The sequence below is a fragment of the Arachis stenosperma genome, chromosome 6 (assembly GCF_014773155.1).
Source record: "Arachis stenosperma cultivar V10309 chromosome 6, arast.V10309.gnm1.PFL2, whole genome shotgun sequence".
Taxonomy (NCBI): Eukaryota; Viridiplantae; Streptophyta; class Magnoliopsida; order Fabales; family Fabaceae; genus Arachis; species Arachis stenosperma.
In genome coordinates, this window is record NC_080382.1 from 143,807,933 (window position 1) to 143,825,706 (window position 17,774).

Consider the following 17,774-nt stretch of genomic DNA (forward strand, 5'->3'; position numbering starts at 1 on the left):
GCTTGCTATGTCGATTCATCAAAGTACTTCTAATTTCTAAAGAATGTCACACACATCCCACGATGGATGTGGCCGCCCTCAATTTATAATTATTTTTATTTTTGACATTAAAAAATTTGATAATAAAAAAGGAAAGATAAACACAAATATTTTTTTATATCATAAAAATATACACAAAGAAGTGTATATAAAAATAGTATAAATGTCATTTTTTATTCCCCTACACAAGTCTCCTTTCTTTAATTATTTCATTTGATATAAAATCATTTATGTATTTTTTTATTTGGCAATATTTGAATCTTTTAAAGATAACATTTATATTATATATTGTTAGATTTTATATATATTTTTGGCAAAAAGAGTTATTAAAATTCGATTTAATCTTTATATTATTGTATGAAAAATAAATTTTATTTTTTTTACTAAAACATCCATAAGATATTATTTATCAATAGTATTATGAAATTATTCATTTTAAAAATTTAAATTAAAAAAATAATATTAATAATTATATCTTTAATAAATAACTTCTTAATTCTTTTAGTACTTTTGAAAATATACAACTACACATTTAATCATGTAAGCATTCTTGTGATATATGAACTAGCTTTTCTTAATAGCACGTTTGGGTTTTTAAGTAGAAGTACCAAAATACTAACATACATAATAAGTTTATTTAGAAAATTAAAGAGATACACACAAATTAATTAAACAACAACTATGTGAGATATATATATAACAAAAATTAACTACTACATCGGTCTTCATATAAAATATATATTAAAGGTACAAATTTTATTTTATTTTTTTAATTTTTTTTATTATAAGTTCTTGGAGAACCCCACGTTCTTTGTTCACTATGAAAAAACGCGCATGCCTAAGCCCCTCTCAATGATTTATATTTTCCAACTTCTAACTACACATCACTGTCACCATTAATTAATAGACCCTAATAAATTAATCACACTTAGTACCAATCAAATGATTATACTTAGACCCTTTCTCGTTACAAGTTTAATACAGGTCTAAAAGATCATTAATGTGGTTTATATTAGTAGTATTATTCTAAATTATCATGCCCATGAAATATGGTCCCATATATTAGTTGTCACGTTTACCTTTTCTTGGCCCCCACAGTAGACTCCCCTGAGTTCAGTTACAGAGAACTCGGACTTATATATATATATCAAGGACAATAATTACTATTTAAATATTAATAGATATTTGTATTATTTAACCAAATAAAGTCAATGCTAGCAATAACAAATTTCTTGAGATTTGGGTATAAAATGTGCTTATGCTTCATAGCTTCTCATCAATTTTCAGTGTCATTAGACCAAACAAAAGCATCCCTATATCTTTTTTTTTTAGTATATAGAATAATAGAATATGGAATTTCTAGGAGCATTCCCTAATAATATAGAATTGGATTGCTTCAAAATGTTTTCTACTGAAAAAGAGCATGATTTCACTTACACTACTACTACTACTTCACAATTGTTTCTAGATCAAAGTTCATCACTTTTAGGAGAAGATGATGAATTGAATTTTGGATTAGTACAATCCACACTTTCCTCCAATCTTATTAGTGATGAAAATGAGCATTATTTGTTTCATTCTTTAGATGCTAATCACAACACAAAAATGTTGCATTATAAGTCACAAGAAGAGAGTAGTTACAATAGCGGCGGTTTCAGTGGTGGTGACACTACTTTCTTCAATGCCAACATGGATCTTACAACAAACTACTACTATTCTAGTAATTACCATGATCTTGTGCTAGCAAATGATGTTTCAATGGAAGACAATGTCAAGTTCAATGAGAATAATGTGGGAAGTGATGATGATCATAGATTACTGGAGAATTATGATCATTATCAATGTCATCAAATGGAACATGTTGATGTTGTTCCAAACAATAAGCAGTTGCAGCTCAAGAGGAAGATTGTTGAAGTACCAGAATTTGATGTGTCTGCTGAAAACAATACAAGTAACGGATCTAAGAATCAAAAGAAAAAACATTTCGTCGCGAAAGATGTAAGTTTTATTTATTTATTTTTTTGTCGTCTTATAAAAGTACAAATAAATAATTTTCGTCTACTGGTATCTATTGATTTGACTGAATATGTATTATACTATTATTCAGTCAAATTGACAATTATCAGTAGATGGTAGAAAAATTCGTGATAATTGAAAAAAGTTTGTAATATTTTATTTCACATTCAGGAGCAAGATTGCATGAAAAATGAAAGGTGTAGGAAGAGAAAAGTTGTTAGAAATGGGAATGATGGAGAAGAGAGAAATAATAATGTAGGGTTAGATGGACAGAGCTCAAGTAGTAACATTAACATATGTGAGGATGACAATGCTTCTGAAGAAAACAATGGAGGGGTAACTTCGGTATCTCACTCAAATGGGAAAACAAGAACCATTAGAGGAACAGCAGCAGATCCCCAGAGTCTCTATGCAAGGGTAATTTAAACAAGGTGGAAACTCATGTGAAGTCGACTTCATGTGAAGTTGATATTTGAGAGTTGTTAGATAATTTGACTTATTTGACTAAATTTTCATTCAACGGCTCATAGATATCAATTTTATGTGAAGTCGACTTTACCTAAGTTTTTACCTTTAAATAATTATTTCTGAATTGAAATGCACATTAATTAATTTTATATTAACAATTTATTCTCTTTGATATCTTTTATTTGTTACTTGCTATTATTATTAATTTTTTATTCAATTTTAGTTATTGCAATTCTATATAATATAATTTATATACAGTAGTTAACCCTCTTTTTGATGAAATATTGCAGAAAAGAAGAGAGAGGATAAATGCGCGGTTAAGAATTTTGCAGGGTCTTGTTCCAAATGGAACAAAGGTAAATTTTGTGAAGGACAATTGTTGTTTGAAAAAAAAAAAAACTTTTTATCAGATAATAAGATAGAATTTAAATTTTAATGTTTTTTTCGTGTAAAATAAATTTATAGCGTCTAACTACGTAATGCTATATTAGTAAAAATAATAATTTTTTTATATGAATAATCATCTAAAAAAATGAATATGAGTACAAGACAATGTAAAACGCTTTACAGTATTAATACGATTAATGATAATATTTTGACATCATAATAATTTCACTAACATAACTTTATGGTAATTTTTGTTTACGCAGGTTGATATAAGTACAATGCTTGAAGAGGCAGTTAATTACGTGAAATTTTTGCAGCTCCAAATCAAGGTACTAAATAAAGATATATAGTAAAACATAGATCAAGTAATTATGTTTACATAATAAAATCAAACACAATATATATCTGAAAAAAGAACTTGCGTGATTGTTTTGCAGCTTTTAAGCTCTGATGATCTATGGATGTATGCTCCTCTTGCTTATAATGGACTTGACATTGGACTCAAACTCAATAACCTCAAGAATTTTTCATCATCACCATGATATTAAAAAATAATTGCATAGAAAACTATATAGAAAAATTGAGCAATATATATGTATGTATGTGTTACAAATTAAATTTGTTATTGTTAACTACTTTAATTTGAATAAAATAGCAATTTGATGCTCCAAGAGTGTCATTGCATTTTCATTAATCACGTGCCATCACGTTGTTGCAAAAAGCATAATTAACGAGCGGTGGTGGAAACTCAGGTGCTGAGGTGCAGTCGACTTCACGTGAAGTTGATAACTGAGAGCCGTTACATAAAAATTTAGTTAAATCAGGCAAATTATTTAATGATTCTCAATTATCAACTTCACGTGAAGTCGACTGTAACTGAATTTTCACCGTAATGAGCTCAAATTCTAGATTACTTCGAAAAATTATCTATGACGTTAGAGTCTTCATATATGATAACTTGTTAAGTATGTAATTAAGGTCGCATATAGGAGATAGCGATTGACTTACATACATGGTCTCTACAAACTTTTAATTCCTTTTTTTTTTCATTTTTCAAATTTAATACATATATTAAAAACAAATTTAAATATCTCTCTCTGTCATTGTCGATACAAAGTTTACAACAAAAAGCAAATTAAAGACACCTTATTCTTTACAGAAAAATACACCACAAACATATCACCCTTGGCTAAAACTAAAGAGACCGATCATAATTAATTTTAATCCAAAAAATTTGTAAGGAGTCTGCAATATCCTGTGCACCATTTATTTTTCCAATTTTTTTACTAATTAAATAGGAGTTATTCAAGTTTTTCTACACATCCTTTAGAAGATCAAGTGTATTACGGTACTCTATTTTTGGTGGAATACGGTTAGAATTTGGGGCTTGTTGAATTAGGAGGAATAATTTGAAAATTAAAAAAGAAAATTAAAATTTAAATATTTTTGTCGGTCAAAATTCATCTTTTATTGTTATAAAGTAGTTTTAATTTTTTTATGATTATAAGAAAAATCTATTTAATAAACTTTTGAAAGAGTAAAATTTTAAAATGATTCTTGAATGCATGCATGCATAAATCAAAATTATGACAGTATGTATGCATGTATAAATCGAAATAGGCGAATTAGATTTATATAGAGAACGAACTAGTCTGACTCATTCAATTTACATAAAAAAGTGATTAGAAAAATCTATATAACGTTTTTTTATTTGGATAAATTGTGTAATATTAAATTGGGTTTAGTTTAATTATGTCTTTTACCCTCATAATAACATAGTTTCATCCAAAAACTTGTTAATGCTTACATCCTCATCACCCATTCCCTTTAATATTAGGTGCAAGAAGATGTTAAATTGGTAATTGGCATAATGTTCTTCTTTAAATGCATAACAAATGTTTATTGTAACATTATTCTAATTTTTTTTTATTATTTCCAAAAATATTATTTAATTAAAAAAAGAGAAGTTTTCTCTCCTACACAAAAAAAAAAACACCAAATCTCTAACATTGTCAGCCTTATACTAAAAAAAAACCAGGTGTAATTTACGAAAACAGGTGTATAAACTTAAATCCAATGATTAAATGAATATGCAGCGACTAATTTACAGAAATTATTGTGTGTACTACGTGCAAAAATAATTTTTTCTTTCTTTTTTGGTTCATATTTGCTGTTTCGTGTCAAATAAGATCTCTCTTTTATAATCCTAACCCTATTTTAACCATTTCACTCTCAGCAAAGAAAAACCATAAACTTAGATATATACCAACTTTAACTTTTTTTTTTCACATAAAAAGGGGTCCCGAAAATCCAACGATATTATTCTAATGATTTCTATGAAATTCTATTACTCTAACCATGTTTTATTAGAAAAGATGAAAGTCAACTTAGTACTAAGCTTGAATGTAGAGCCTTCATTATAAGCTAAAAATAATAAGAATAAGAATATATCTCCATATAATATATCAGTTCCATAAGCCTATAAGGAAGGAAGAATAAGTCACTCATCGTTCTATCGGAATGATCTGGCCAGATTCTCCTATGAAATGCCTCGCGAGCAAAGATTGTGATATCAATATTAATGATTATTTATGGGTAGATGGACAGTGGAGGTTATAGTGATGTTGCACCCCATAACTAATTCGGTTAAGCAAAAAATTATGTCCTATAATCCCAATGTTCAAGCAGGAAAGTGGGTTGGTTGGAGGTAAATGTCAGCTTCTTCCAATATTTATTCCTTAAAAAACGGTTATTTATAATTCTATAAGCATAAATTTAGTTGAGAGGAGTATGGTAGTTGGCTTTGGTTATGGAAAGCTCAAGTCCCAGAAAAGAATGAACTTTTTTTTTTGGCTATGTATGCATGATGCTATCCCCACTGTTGTATTTAATTTCTTTATCATAAAGGCATGAGAGATTCTGGTTTCTGTCCTTGATGTCGCATTGAATATGAATTTGTTTTTCATTCTCTGCATGAGTGTCCTAGATGTTATCTGGCGAAAGCTGAATTTGGAGATAAATGGACAGAATTTTGAGACATGGTTAGAAAGGGTATAAATTCTAATAATTTTCTCTTTTTCGCCGCTATTTAATGGATTTGGAGAGATTGTAATAATGATGTTTTTAACTCGATTGACTTGTGGAATATTGAGAAGGTTATAATTTTTATTTAGGCTTCGCAATCTAATTTTTACAAGATTTTTTTCTTGTAACATGTTTTTACTTCTTCTTTTATGTTACTTTCTTGATTTTCTCCTTTTTTTTTTCGATTAAAATGAATTGTGATACTAGTGTATTTGGTGAAGCTACTGATTTTGGGTATGTTTTACGTAATTTTATGAGCTCTTGTCTGCATGATTGTGTTGGCTCTCTATCTCTTGTATCTATTATTAGAAACAAATTGTTTGTAATATGAAGAAATTTACTTTTTACGTGAAAAAATAATTTTAGAGATGTTATTTGTAAGATAGATTGTTTGAAAACTTTTATTCTTATCAATAAAAAAAATAATCGAATTCAAAGTCCCAATTATAATTTGGTGTCTAAAGTCATTGAAATTTTTAGTTGAAATTAGAAGGTTAAAATCAATTTTATTCAAAGAAATGCCAATCATGTTGCTTATACTTTAACAAAATTTGTACCATTTAATAATATTTATCAGTTGGAGTGAAAAAAATCTTGAAAAAGTTTGCCCCTATAATTACAATGGGACTATATCTTTAGCTCTTGAAAGTTATTTTTTTTAATTCCTGGTATTTTTTTTCCTTCTTTTAATCTCGTGTTAAAAAAAAAAACGAAATTTTGGAGGTTTTTTTTTTTTTACAAAAATAAACATGAAAAAAAAAGTAATTATTGTAAAAAGAAAAAAAAAAGAAATAAGAGAGAGAAAGAAAGAGGAAGTGCTGAGTAACCCTTGTCTCATTTCTCAAATGTCAAGTCTCAAGTGTTGAGTGTATTTACTATTTTATAAAACGACAGCACCGATCGCTCATTCAGCGGCACTAACCACTCACCAATGGCGTCCGCCGAGCAGCCACTGAAGAAGCGAAAGCATTACGATACTCTCCCGGAATCCCCACCGCCGCCACCACCATCCGAAGAAGTTCCACCACCGCCTTCGCCGCCACAATCTCCTCAAACCCTACCTCGTCCGCCTACTCCTCCTCCTCCGCCTCTGTCACAGGATGAGGTCGTCACCAAGCGGAGGAACAAAGATGAGGTTCGAACCGTGTTTGAGTGCTACCGTCGCATCAAGCTCTTCTTGTCAAAGAAGGAGAGTGCTTTCATCCATGACATTGAACAGAGCTTCTTCGCTCTCATCAATGCTTCCAGAGGTAAACACTACTAAACGACACTTCATAGTTCATTCTCTATCTTTTTGGAGTGTATAAATTTGAAATCAAGGTTAATGAATTTGAGTTTGTTGAATGCGATGTTGTAATGTGATTGATTGTGACGCAATTCTGGCTTGTGGATAGAATTTGTCTGCTTTGTTGTTGTTTGCATTTGCCCTAAGATGTTGTCTCAGTCTCTGTAACTGCCTATATTGTGCTAACTTAAAACTCTATCTTTGGAGAGAGTGTTGTTTTAAGAGTGGTGATTTTGTTTATTTTTCATGCTTGGAATGGTAATTAATTAAGAATTGGATTCGGTTCGATTCCATTTTTGTTGTGTCATATCTCCTGTGTTTTAGAAATCTTGTTGTTGCTGCTTTTGGCGGGATTCGTGAATCATTTCATTCCAAATGCTCTTTTGGATTGTAGAGATATATGTATTTCGAAGATCTGTTCAGTTTTGACAAACCTTTCATGTATATGGCATACAAAAGTATCAAGTAGGACTTTGCAATTATAGGCCATTTTGTTTTTAATTTTTTTTGTTGGTTTGTTTGAGGTAACATTTATGTTCCCCGTTGACGGCGTTTTGATGAATGAAAATAAGGATAGATATGTGCTATTGGTGACATAATGTTGACGTTTTGTTAACGTTATCTATGAGATATTCTTTCGGAAATTTCTCCTTCTACTTAGAATGGTTTGTGGGATTCACATGTCTATAGATTCATAGGAATGATTTCTAGAAAAGCAATAGATAAATTACATGAATAATTCAAAATTGTTAGGCAATATGTGTTATGACTCTGTATATGGTTTTTGGTTAATGTTCAATACTGTTGGGTTTATTCTTTTTAGAGATAAAAAGTATTGGATCTGTTCTTGATTAGAATCCTTGGAAAATCCTTTTGTTCCCCTTCCAGATGATGTAAGATGATGAGACCACAACAATGAAAACTCAGTCTCAAACAATATCCAATTTTATAGAATCACAATCAGGATATATTTGCTTTAATACCAATAGTTGGAATTCTATATTCATATTCGGAATTTATAAAACAAGGAGAAATGTCTGGGTAGGCAGTGCCTCCTAGATCATTTATTAGACTTACCTTTTAACGTTTGACCTGTATAATACAAGTGAAGCTTGAAAGGATTTATCCGTTTTATATTAAAAAATTGGGGGAATGATCCAATTGGCTGATAAAACTTAATTTCAAAACCTCTATTTGAATTCCTACCGGAAATGGAAAAAGAAAAAGAAATCGCTTCTTGAGGATTTTCCGGAGATAAGGGAAGAGGGTATCTTTGACCAATACTAAACGCTTGTTTGATTCCTGTTGCAAATGTGAAAGTTCATTTCAAGGTACTTCCAATGAAATGAGCTCCTCTGGTCAAGCGAACTTTGTGTTTATATTTAATGCCGATGTGCATTAAGGTGAATAAAACTATTGGTTTCTTTGTCCTAAAGTTTCATCTGGTTTTGTAAAAATTACAACAGTAATGTTTTTGCATTGCTGTATAAAAACCTCTTTCCAAGTATTCAATAGAGCAAACAGGTTCGCAGGCTAGTAACCGCCATACACTCTTCCTTGTACTCAATAGAGTATGAAACAAAAACACCGAGTACTCACTGTGTCTGAGTTGCTAATTAGTTCTAATCATGGATCCAATTCCAAAACCTCCAAAGAAGCGAAGGCCCTATGTGATTCATCTAGAATCGCCCCCGCCTTTGTCAGTAACGCCTGAAGCAACCCTATCACAACACTCTTCACTAACCCTACCTCCGTCGGTGATCCCACTATTTCCTTCAGAGGAGAATCTTGCGAAGTGCCGGAACCAGGGTGAGATTAGAGACATGTTTGAATGCTATAAGCAAATGAAATTATGCTTGTTGAATAAAGAGGGTTCATTCATGGCTGACCTTGAACAGAGCTATCTTGCTCTGATATCTGCTGCCAAAGGTAACTATTGCGGTTATGGCTTATGAATTTGTTCAACATGAATGATTTTCGTCGAATTTGATTTACTATGTTGATTTCGATCTTGTGTTGGATTTGATTGTGATGAAATTATGGAATTGTCATTAATTTTAGGGAAGGGGAACGTTGCCACAAATTCATTAGGGAACCTTTGTTTGAGAAGATTTTGACTTGAATTCACTGGTCTAGCCCAAAAAAAAAATGTTATTTTGTGACTGTCTTCTGCTGTGCGAGATTTAACTTCGTGTTTAACATATTTATTTGAAAAAAGTTCTTTTCTTTCTTGTTTAGAAAGATATATTATTAAGAATGAATTTTGCATTAAGAAATCTTATCCTTGCTGTTTTTGGTGGGATTTGTAGATCATTTCATTTCGGATGCTCTGTTGAGCCGTTAAGTTTTAATTATTTCAATTATGTTAAATTTTGCCAAGTCTCTATGATGTATTTTACAAAGAACAGTGTCAAATATACAGTTGTAGGATATTCTTAAATGCTTAAATGAATGTTTTGTTGAATGGAAATGCTTAAATGTCATCTTTACTGAGATGTAGTTATGTGCTATAAATCACATGTTAATGTTTTCTCATACATTAGTTTAAGTATTAATACTTGTTTGAGAGCTGCAATTCTTTTGGTTTGGGATTGTTGTATGTATACAGGTATTAGTATTCCTGCTGATACTGGCACAGATATAGGTATTGGATAATTTGGAAAAATTTCTAAAAACTAGAGTATGGGTAGGGGAGGAGTATAGCAATATTAATCATAAGACAAATAGAATTTCCTTAATTTGTTATTTCAATATTTTCAAGAATGCACCTTTATAAATCGATTTAGCTGTAAATATGTGCTTTTTATAATGATTAACATGTACCAGGGTTATTGAATAGCAAGGTTTTAAAATTAAGTATTGGGTAAATACCCATGTGTAAACAAGCAAGTGCTGATATTGGACATGTGGCACACACATGAGATCTATTTATTTGTACTATTCATTGGGAAACATATCTCTATTTTTATTTTTCCATTTCCATTTATAGAAAATTATTAAGTCTTTTCAAATCTTAGACAATGATTTTGGTTGATACAGTTTTTGCAATAATTACAATATTACATTTACATAGTTGCTGTTGTGTTTTCTACTTTGGCCCATTGGAAATAGAGAAAACAACTATTTGCTGTTTTCTGATTTGCTCCTGATTGAGTATGTAAACTGCAAGTAATCAATGCTCTATTTCCAACAATTGAGTAAAGGATAGAAATTTTCCTGGTTGAAATTCTCTAGCCAATAATGAAACTTTTACATTGTGACAGGTTGTTTGAGTGCACAAAGAATCGCGGCTGATGTTATTCCTCGATATGCATTCCACTGTCCAACAGCTTTAGAAGCTGCAGCTAAAGTGGTTATCAATATGTATAACTGGAGTTCCACACTAATCAGTAGAGGAGAAGATGCTGATGGTGTTGCATTTGAAAATGCTAGAGCTTGTATTTTTGGCTTAGCTGATATTTGCTGTGCTGCTTCTTCAGTGGCACCAAAATCTGCTGTAATCAGAGGAATTTGCTCTGCAGTTTTTCAGAATGTGCTATCCTTTTTCATATCTTTACTTGAGGGAAAGGACGCCTTACAGGTGTTTGATAAGAGTTTCCTGAAAATGCAAGATTCCCCTGATGAATTTTCTAAGTTGAAGCAAAAAGTTTTAGATGAAGATGAGTCCTCATTGACTAAATTGTCAAAACTCCATGCAGTATGTTTATTTTGGATATTCTTCTCTTGCCCAAAAGACATGCTTGCAGCTTGTTTGGAGCTCTTAGGCTCTGCCACAAAGGAGGGTGCCTCTGAACAAGGACAATGTTTTCTGAGCCTGGTGACTAGAAATGTTTTGGTTGATGAAGCAGTTTGCCTTCAGGATAATGTTAATGGCGGATCTAAGCCAGTTACAGGTTCAACAGATTCAGCTATCCGCGAAAACGAGGTTGATGAGGAAATAATGACAGATGTCATCCGAGTTGCCGATGTTGATTCGTCTATTCCAAAGAGTTGCTTGCTCACACTGGTAATATTTCATATTAAAATGCAAGCCCCCTAATATGTCATGCGTGTTATAATAATTTAGCGAGTGATGATTTCTCCCCCTCTGTTGTAGATGTGATTAAAGTGATTATATTTAAGCAGCATAAAAAATGATTCTCCTTAGTTCCTTGTTTTCTTCAAGGAAAACAATTAATTGATCTGTACTTTGTATGAGTTGTTATTGATCTTTTTGCTTGCACTGTTTTTTTCTATTTTTTAGAACTTACTAGCATCGTCATTGCTGGTGATATTGAAGGATGTCTGTTTAAGAACTTTTGCTTGAATCCATTTAACTGTAAGTTTCTAGTTCTGATTGCTTGTTACTTGTGATGCCTTCTCATTGCCTTTCTCCATACAGGTCCTCGACAAAGATCCCTCACTACAGAAATGGATGTCACGCAAATCTAAGAAGTTATTGGACTTGCCTACTACTGCTTCAATGGAAATTACAGCAGTACTTCTAGGAATTCTTGGAAAGTTTGTTCCACAAACTGATTTGGAAGACTACCAACCAGATAGTGATGAAGATAGATCTGATTCTTCGATTTACACAAATAGGAACTATGCGGTACCTAGGATTTCAGAGGAACGTGACAGTATTGGTGAAACATCTGGAAGAGGTAGCAAATTAAGAGTTAATGTTTGGGTCTTCTAATGATTGTTTTTAAATACTATATCTTTCCCACCTAAATGCTTAAATGCTTATTATTAAAATTTTATTTGGTCTCAAATAAGTGTCAATTAGAGAAGTTAGACAATATCAATTAATTTTTCCTGTAATAACCCTATTAAAATGAAGGAGAGAGAATAAGCGGGAAGAGATAGTAAGTATAAGACAAGAGTAGTTTATAAGGGTGGTTTAGTACAATCAATTTAATATCATCTAAAATCAACAAGTTCTCAATTTTTCCGTAATCCATGCTTGTAATTAAAATGGACACTTATTTGAGACCAGAGTTAGTATTTGATAGCTAATTGCTTTGCAGTTTCTCTTGGCACCAACCCTGTATCAAAAGTAGGTTCGCATTTCGACAATGGAGCTTCAAGGCCCATGGGCATTGAGATGGGGGAGGGAGGGAGTATGTCCCATGCTAGATGTTCCACACCTAGGGATTCAGCAACCCATCAAATAACCTCATCTTCAATGAAGACACCATTTGGCTCTAGGAGTAATTCATTTGAAGGTATAAATGATTTACCAAATGTTGAGAAAAACCATGTTTCTAAATTTTAGTTCAATTCACCTCCATTGAGATGTTCTAGTGGAGTGTTAGAAGCATTATGATACCTCCTAATCACCATTTTATGTCATCAGCTGCTTCAACAAAAAGTCAAACTGTCTGGTGCCTTGATGGGGATCCTGCTGCCATGGATATTGTCTCTGCTTCAACAAGGCTCTGGGTTGGTTTTATACCACCTGACGTGCCTGAAAGCCATATTAGGTTTCAATCAGAAAGATATGGTCAAATTGAACGGTTTGTTTTCTTCCCCATGAAAGGTTTTGCCTTTGTTGAGTACAGAAGAATCATTGATGCAATCAAAGCTAGACACTATCTACCGGGAAACTTCCCGTGTCGTGTAAGATTCATCGATACAGGATTTGGAACTAGGGGTGCAATGAATGGTGTTGCAATTGGCTCTAGTTCTCATATCTATGTTGGAAATATTTCTTCTCAATGGGCCAAGGATGAGATCCTACATGAATCAAGAAAAGTAATCCATAAAGGTCCTCCTGCACTTATTGATCTCAGCTGTGAGTGTGCATTACTTATGGAATTTGAAACTCCTGAAGAAGCTACCTCTGTCATGTTGCATCTGAGACAGTTTCGAAGAGAAAGAAGCAACTATAACTTACATTTTGGCCCAGGAACAGTTAATGCTGGAATTGGGCACCCGTATATGGACGGTTCAAGGTCTGCATCTGCCCCTTCCCATCCTGACCTTAAAGTTAGCATCCCAACAAACATGTCACATGGTATTTCTGGATCACCTCATGCTCGAACGTTATCAGCTGGATCACCTCATGCTCGAACCTTACCCGTGAGCCCTGCTGACAGTTCTCGCACAAGGATGTCTCACTTGTCTTCGTTGCTAGCTTCATTGTGTACAAAATACAATATTAATCAAAACATAGGTCTCCATGATCACTATATGACTGGAACTGGTAACAGTTATGCTCCTTCGATGCGTGATGAAGATACAGCACCATCGAGTACTTTGTGGATAACTATTCCATGGAGTAGCTCTCAATTCCTCACAGATGATGAACTAATGACTATCTGCAATCTTGCTATTGGAGGCTCTGGCTCCATTTTGCGCTTGACACAGGCAAACATGCAGATGCCGTGTGGTTGGTTTGTTGAATGCAGTAATACTGATGGTGCAGTTTCTGTTCTAAAGAATCTTCGTAGTTGTCCAGGGTTGTTCTTCCAAGTAGAATTCAGGTGAGACAAGATTTCTTTAATTTTAGTCCACACTCAAACACAAGTATATTTAATGATTTACGTGGTTAGTTCATGTTTTTCATTCCCCTCCCCCCTCCTTTTCCCTCCAAACACAAAACAACAAATTCGTGAATGAGAAAGTTGATTTGTTAATAGTCTACAAGTACAGAGAAGGGTGTTTTAAGATATGAAACCATTCATGTGGTTTAAGTTTGCAGGAGGTTTGATTCAATAATAAAAACCACGCTCAAACCTTCATTACCATTAGTTAGATAGGATGTAGGAGTGTAATCCATGCCACCTTTGATTCTTCTACATCTAAGTTAAATATTGAATTTCACCAGAGTATGGCTCCATGACTCATGCTTAGATGGTCTGTTAGGAGATGGTGAAACCCATAATGAGGCTTCGCATAACAGTTTTTGCTCTTCAAAGAACCTTGACATATAAATAAAATAGAATATACATTCCAACATTAATTCTTGTATTATATGCATTCCCAAAAAAGTGTTATTCGGTGATGTGAAATAATTGTTTTACAGAAGTTGCTTGATCATGAACTCTGTTTCCATTAGTGACCAAGGGTTTGTTTAAAATAAGCCCTCGGGATGGTTATGTACTTACTAACTTATGTGGTTATTGTTCTCTCGTTTTTATGAAGTAAATCTGGAAATCAGACTGCTGGACCTTCTTCAGCCAAACCAGAGGGCAACTCCATGGAACTTGTATCCCCCAGAACAAATTCCCAGAATCACAGTAGTGGAATACACCGTGCACCTCCACCCCAGTCGAACTGGCATTTTCCTGGTTCCAGTAACATGCCAGAAGTTGGAGCAAGGAAAACTGATGGTTATGATAATGTATCACTAGACACTCATCAAGGAGGTAATATTTTTATGCTGACTAAATCGTTCTGGTTTTGCTTTTTCTGGAGATATTTTACACATACAAGTGCAAATACTGTATTCTGAATTGTGTTCATTTTTTTAAAATTGGGTTATTTCTATACCAGCTAACATTCAACATATGTACTCTGGAACTCAAGGACCTTCCATTCCGCCACCACAACAAATTCAGTCAGCTCCCTTCATTCGCCCTGTTTATGCCCCTCCAAATGGTCCGTGGGATCCACGTGGAATAAATAATCCTTTACCTGCCAATCACTTCACGCCTGGAGTGATGCCTAATAATCATTTACCATTTATACCTGCTTCAGTAACTCCACTTGCTCACATCCAGGGAACCCCAATGCATCCTTATGGCCAGCTGATGCCCCCACCAGTAATGGCACCACCTTTGGCTTCCTTACCACATCCTCAGCTTGAAATTCCACCTCCACCTCCACCTCCACCTCCACCTCCACCTGCACGTCTGCCTTCTCCACCACCCTTGCCCCAAACTCAGCCACCCATGGTTCCTCCACCACCTGGTTCTCCTCCACCTCCTCCTCCACCTCCTCCTCCACCATTGCCTGCTCAGGAAGCAGTTAGTATGGAATGTTCAGGGCAGTCTCTGCAGTATCAGTGGCAGGGGGCTCTTTGTAAAAGCGGGGTTAACTACTGCACAATTTATGCATGCCGAGCAGATTCAAATCTTTGCAAATACACAAATGCCACACCTGAACCTTCTGAGTATGAATCATCTTTGTTTCCTCAACGTTCAAAATCTCGTTTTCTTTAATTTAGGCCAGTTTAAATAGATGTTCCTCTGTTGCAGGTGGCCCACAAAACTAGACATGACTAAACGCACTGATATTCGACATGTGAAATCAACATTTGCAGCTACACCACCTAACAGGGTAAGTTTTCAAATATCCCTTGGCTGATCTTCCCTTCCCAACCATCTCATGCTCACTGTTTCATGGGGAGTTAGGATCTAGCTATTATTATCAGTCTAGTTATTATTATTATTATCAGTATTTTGAAATTTTCTATTTCAATTGTTTAGACTCCTACACCTAGCCCTACTTGGAATAGCTATCCTAGTTTATTTTTAATTCTTAGATCTGGTTTGCTTGCCTTAGTAGTAGAATTATTTGAGGATTTTTGCTATTGTTTGATTATCGAACATTAGGAATTGAATATCTATCTTTGAGAGTGCTTAAGCCAATGTATGCATGTGAATTATATCCAAAATTAAGTATGAACAGCATTCATTTAGCCTACTCTCCTTGCATTTCAACATCGTGTTTTGAACTTTTGATCTTCCATTTAATGTTTCTTTGTATCTCTTTGGTTAGATTAGTCGTTCACTTATTAAAATCCTCAATAGCTAATATATCTAAAATTTCTGAAATAACAACAACAAAAAATCCTTTGTGAAGTTTGTGTTTTATTTGCTAGAATTACTTTGGTAGTCTTTTTCTTCTCGGCAGCCATGAAATGTTAGGAGTTGCGTCTGCATTTGCCATCCATTTTTTGAAACTAACTATGCTTTCATGGCATTGGCTTCTATGCAGAGGGAAGTGTGCCGTTTAATCCCATCTTCCCCAAGTGAACACAAACGGGTATGTATGAAATATACTTCTTTCTTTAAAGAAAAATTAATTAATATACTTATTTGTAACATGAGATCCATCCCCTTTTGCGGTGCTCTGTTGTTTTTTAAATCTTACTCTAAATATGTGCACCCAAAAAGAAAAAAAAAAATCTTAGTCTATATGCTATTAACCATTTAACAGTGAATTGGGAAATGTATTTTGTGGTTAACCGAGCCCCATTCATGTCATTGATCCTCCTATATGTGTTCACCAGTTTCAGGATTTCATAACATACTTAAAGCAGAGGGATTGTGCCGGAGTCATTAAAATCCCAGCCGCAAAATCCATGTGGGCAAGGCTGCTCTTCATACTCCCATACTCGCCTGAAACATGCACTTTGCTTTCTATTGCACCACATCCATCTGATTGCCTCATCGCTTTGGTTCTTCCAAAAGAAATGAACTTTGAGTGGGCATGATACTATGATAGTTGTTGTGGATGAAATAGGATTTGTAATTATGTAATGAATGAAATTTCAATAAAATGTAGTGTGAAAATAAAGTTATGAGAAGTCAAAATATTAGTTTATGAAATACTAATTTACCTGTAATATATATATAACTCCTCCTTAGAAGTCAAAATATTAGTTTATGAAATACTAATATACCTGTAATATATATATATAACTCCTCCTTTACAGTCAGCATGTCAATTGTCACTACCGCTATCCCACTCTTCTCTTAATCTCCGCCCCCATCCAAATCTATAACCATATTAGAATCTATTCATTTACGCCAATATATTCAGTTAGCAATCTAAACCAAAATTTCCGTTTCCAGGATAATTTATTTTTAATTTTCCATTTTATTAATTGATGTTGTGTGTTTGTGTCAACGTTATCCCAAACGTATTATGAGATGTCACTATTATTTAATCGACTAGAATACGTGCATACAAAAAATCAATGACTGAATTAATCATAAAAATATAAAATATATTTAAAATGAATTTGGTGATTTATTTTTAGTGTATATATAGAAATTTTGTTATTTAACGTGTAAAATCAAGTGAAAAAACAATAAATTTATAACAAATATAAATTTGGGGACTATAAAATTTAAAAATAATTTATCCAAAGCATTGAGTTTAAGCGTTTTACATTTTATTATTTTTTTGGACGTCCTTTAATTTCAAACTCTGAGCATGTTGTATTAAGTATTAACCACACATGATTAGTTATTTCGTATGCTTTATGTTTTTGGCTGGTCTCTGTTCTCAATAGTGGTTGTATAATTGTCAACAACTCAACATTTCTTTTCTCCGTCACAGATGATGTTAATGCAACTGCACTGCGACCAAATCCGAAGAAGTTATGATCAATGGCATGCTAAATAGTAAATCAATGTCTAGTGCAAATCCGAAAATAACACTTCCATTGTTGCTTGCCGGATTTGTGGTCTTGTTTGGCACATATAACCATGTTTTTAATGTCCATTGTTACTAGGACTAGCCATTAGATGGTTGATATAGCTGCCAGTTGCCAACAATG

At 33.3% G+C, this 17,774-nt stretch overlaps 2 protein-coding genes across 4 annotated transcripts; both read left to right on the forward strand.

Annotated features, from left to right (window-relative positions):
- Positions 1 to 1,389: 1,389 nt before the first annotated feature.
- LOC130934907 (transcription factor RSL2-like) lies at positions 1,390 to 3,482 on the forward strand. Its single transcript, XM_057864429.1, has 5 exons — positions 1,390 to 2,037; positions 2,227 to 2,472; positions 2,814 to 2,879; positions 3,174 to 3,239; positions 3,348 to 3,482. The coding sequence occupies exons 1-5, from the start codon at positions 1,390 to 1,392 to the stop codon at positions 3,450 to 3,452; spliced, it is 1,131 nt and encodes a 376-aa protein (XP_057720412.1). The 3' UTR covers positions 3,453 to 3,482.
- Positions 3,483 to 6,835: 3,353 nt separating this feature from the next.
- Positions 6,836 to 16,928, forward strand: LOC130935544 (uncharacterized). Of its 3 annotated transcripts, none has more exons than XM_057865333.1 (10): positions 6,836 to 7,244; positions 10,543 to 11,285; positions 11,661 to 11,922; positions 12,289 to 12,486; positions 12,618 to 13,746; positions 14,408 to 14,631; positions 14,759 to 15,377; positions 15,463 to 15,544; positions 16,205 to 16,252; positions 16,500 to 16,928. In XM_057865333.1, the coding sequence occupies exons 1-10, from the start codon at positions 6,926 to 6,928 to the stop codon at positions 16,701 to 16,703; spliced, it is 3,828 nt and encodes a 1,275-aa protein (XP_057721316.1). In that variant the 5' UTR covers positions 6,836 to 6,925; the 3' UTR covers positions 16,704 to 16,928. The 3 variants fall into 3 exon arrangements, with proteins under 3 accessions (XP_057721316.1, XP_057721317.1, XP_057721319.1); XM_057865334.1 differs by having other exon boundaries at positions 12,319 to 12,486; XM_057865336.1 differs by having other exon boundaries at positions 12,322 to 12,486.
- Positions 16,929 to 17,774: the final 846 nt, after the last annotated feature.

What these genes read in the sequence shown, in the direction of transcription:
- LOC130934907 (XM_057864429.1), top strand. Translation starts at nt 1,390, where the DNA reads ATGGAATTTCTAGGAGCATTCCCTAATAATATAGAATTGGATTGCTTC. An exon ending in CCCAGAGTCTCTATGCAAGG is followed by an intron (nt 2,473 to 2,813) that starts GTAATTTAAACA and finishes GAAATATTGCAG; the next exon opens with AAAAGAAGAGAGAGGATAAA. An exon ending in TTGTTCCAAATGGAACAAAG is followed by an intron (nt 2,880 to 3,173) that starts GTAAATTTTGTG and finishes TTGTTTACGCAG; the next exon opens with GTTGATATAAGTACAATGCT.
- LOC130935544 (XM_057865333.1), top strand. Translation starts at nt 6,926, where the DNA reads ATGGCGTCCGCCGAGCAGCCACTGAAGAAGCGAAAGCATTACGATACT. An exon ending in TTCTTCCAAGTAGAATTCAG is followed by an intron (nt 13,747 to 14,407) that starts GTGAGACAAGAT and finishes GTTTTTATGAAG; the next exon opens with TAAATCTGGAAATCAGACTG. An exon ending in CCCCAAGTGAACACAAACGG is followed by an intron (nt 16,253 to 16,499) that starts GTATGTATGAAA and finishes TGTGTTCACCAG; the next exon opens with TTTCAGGATTTCATAACATA.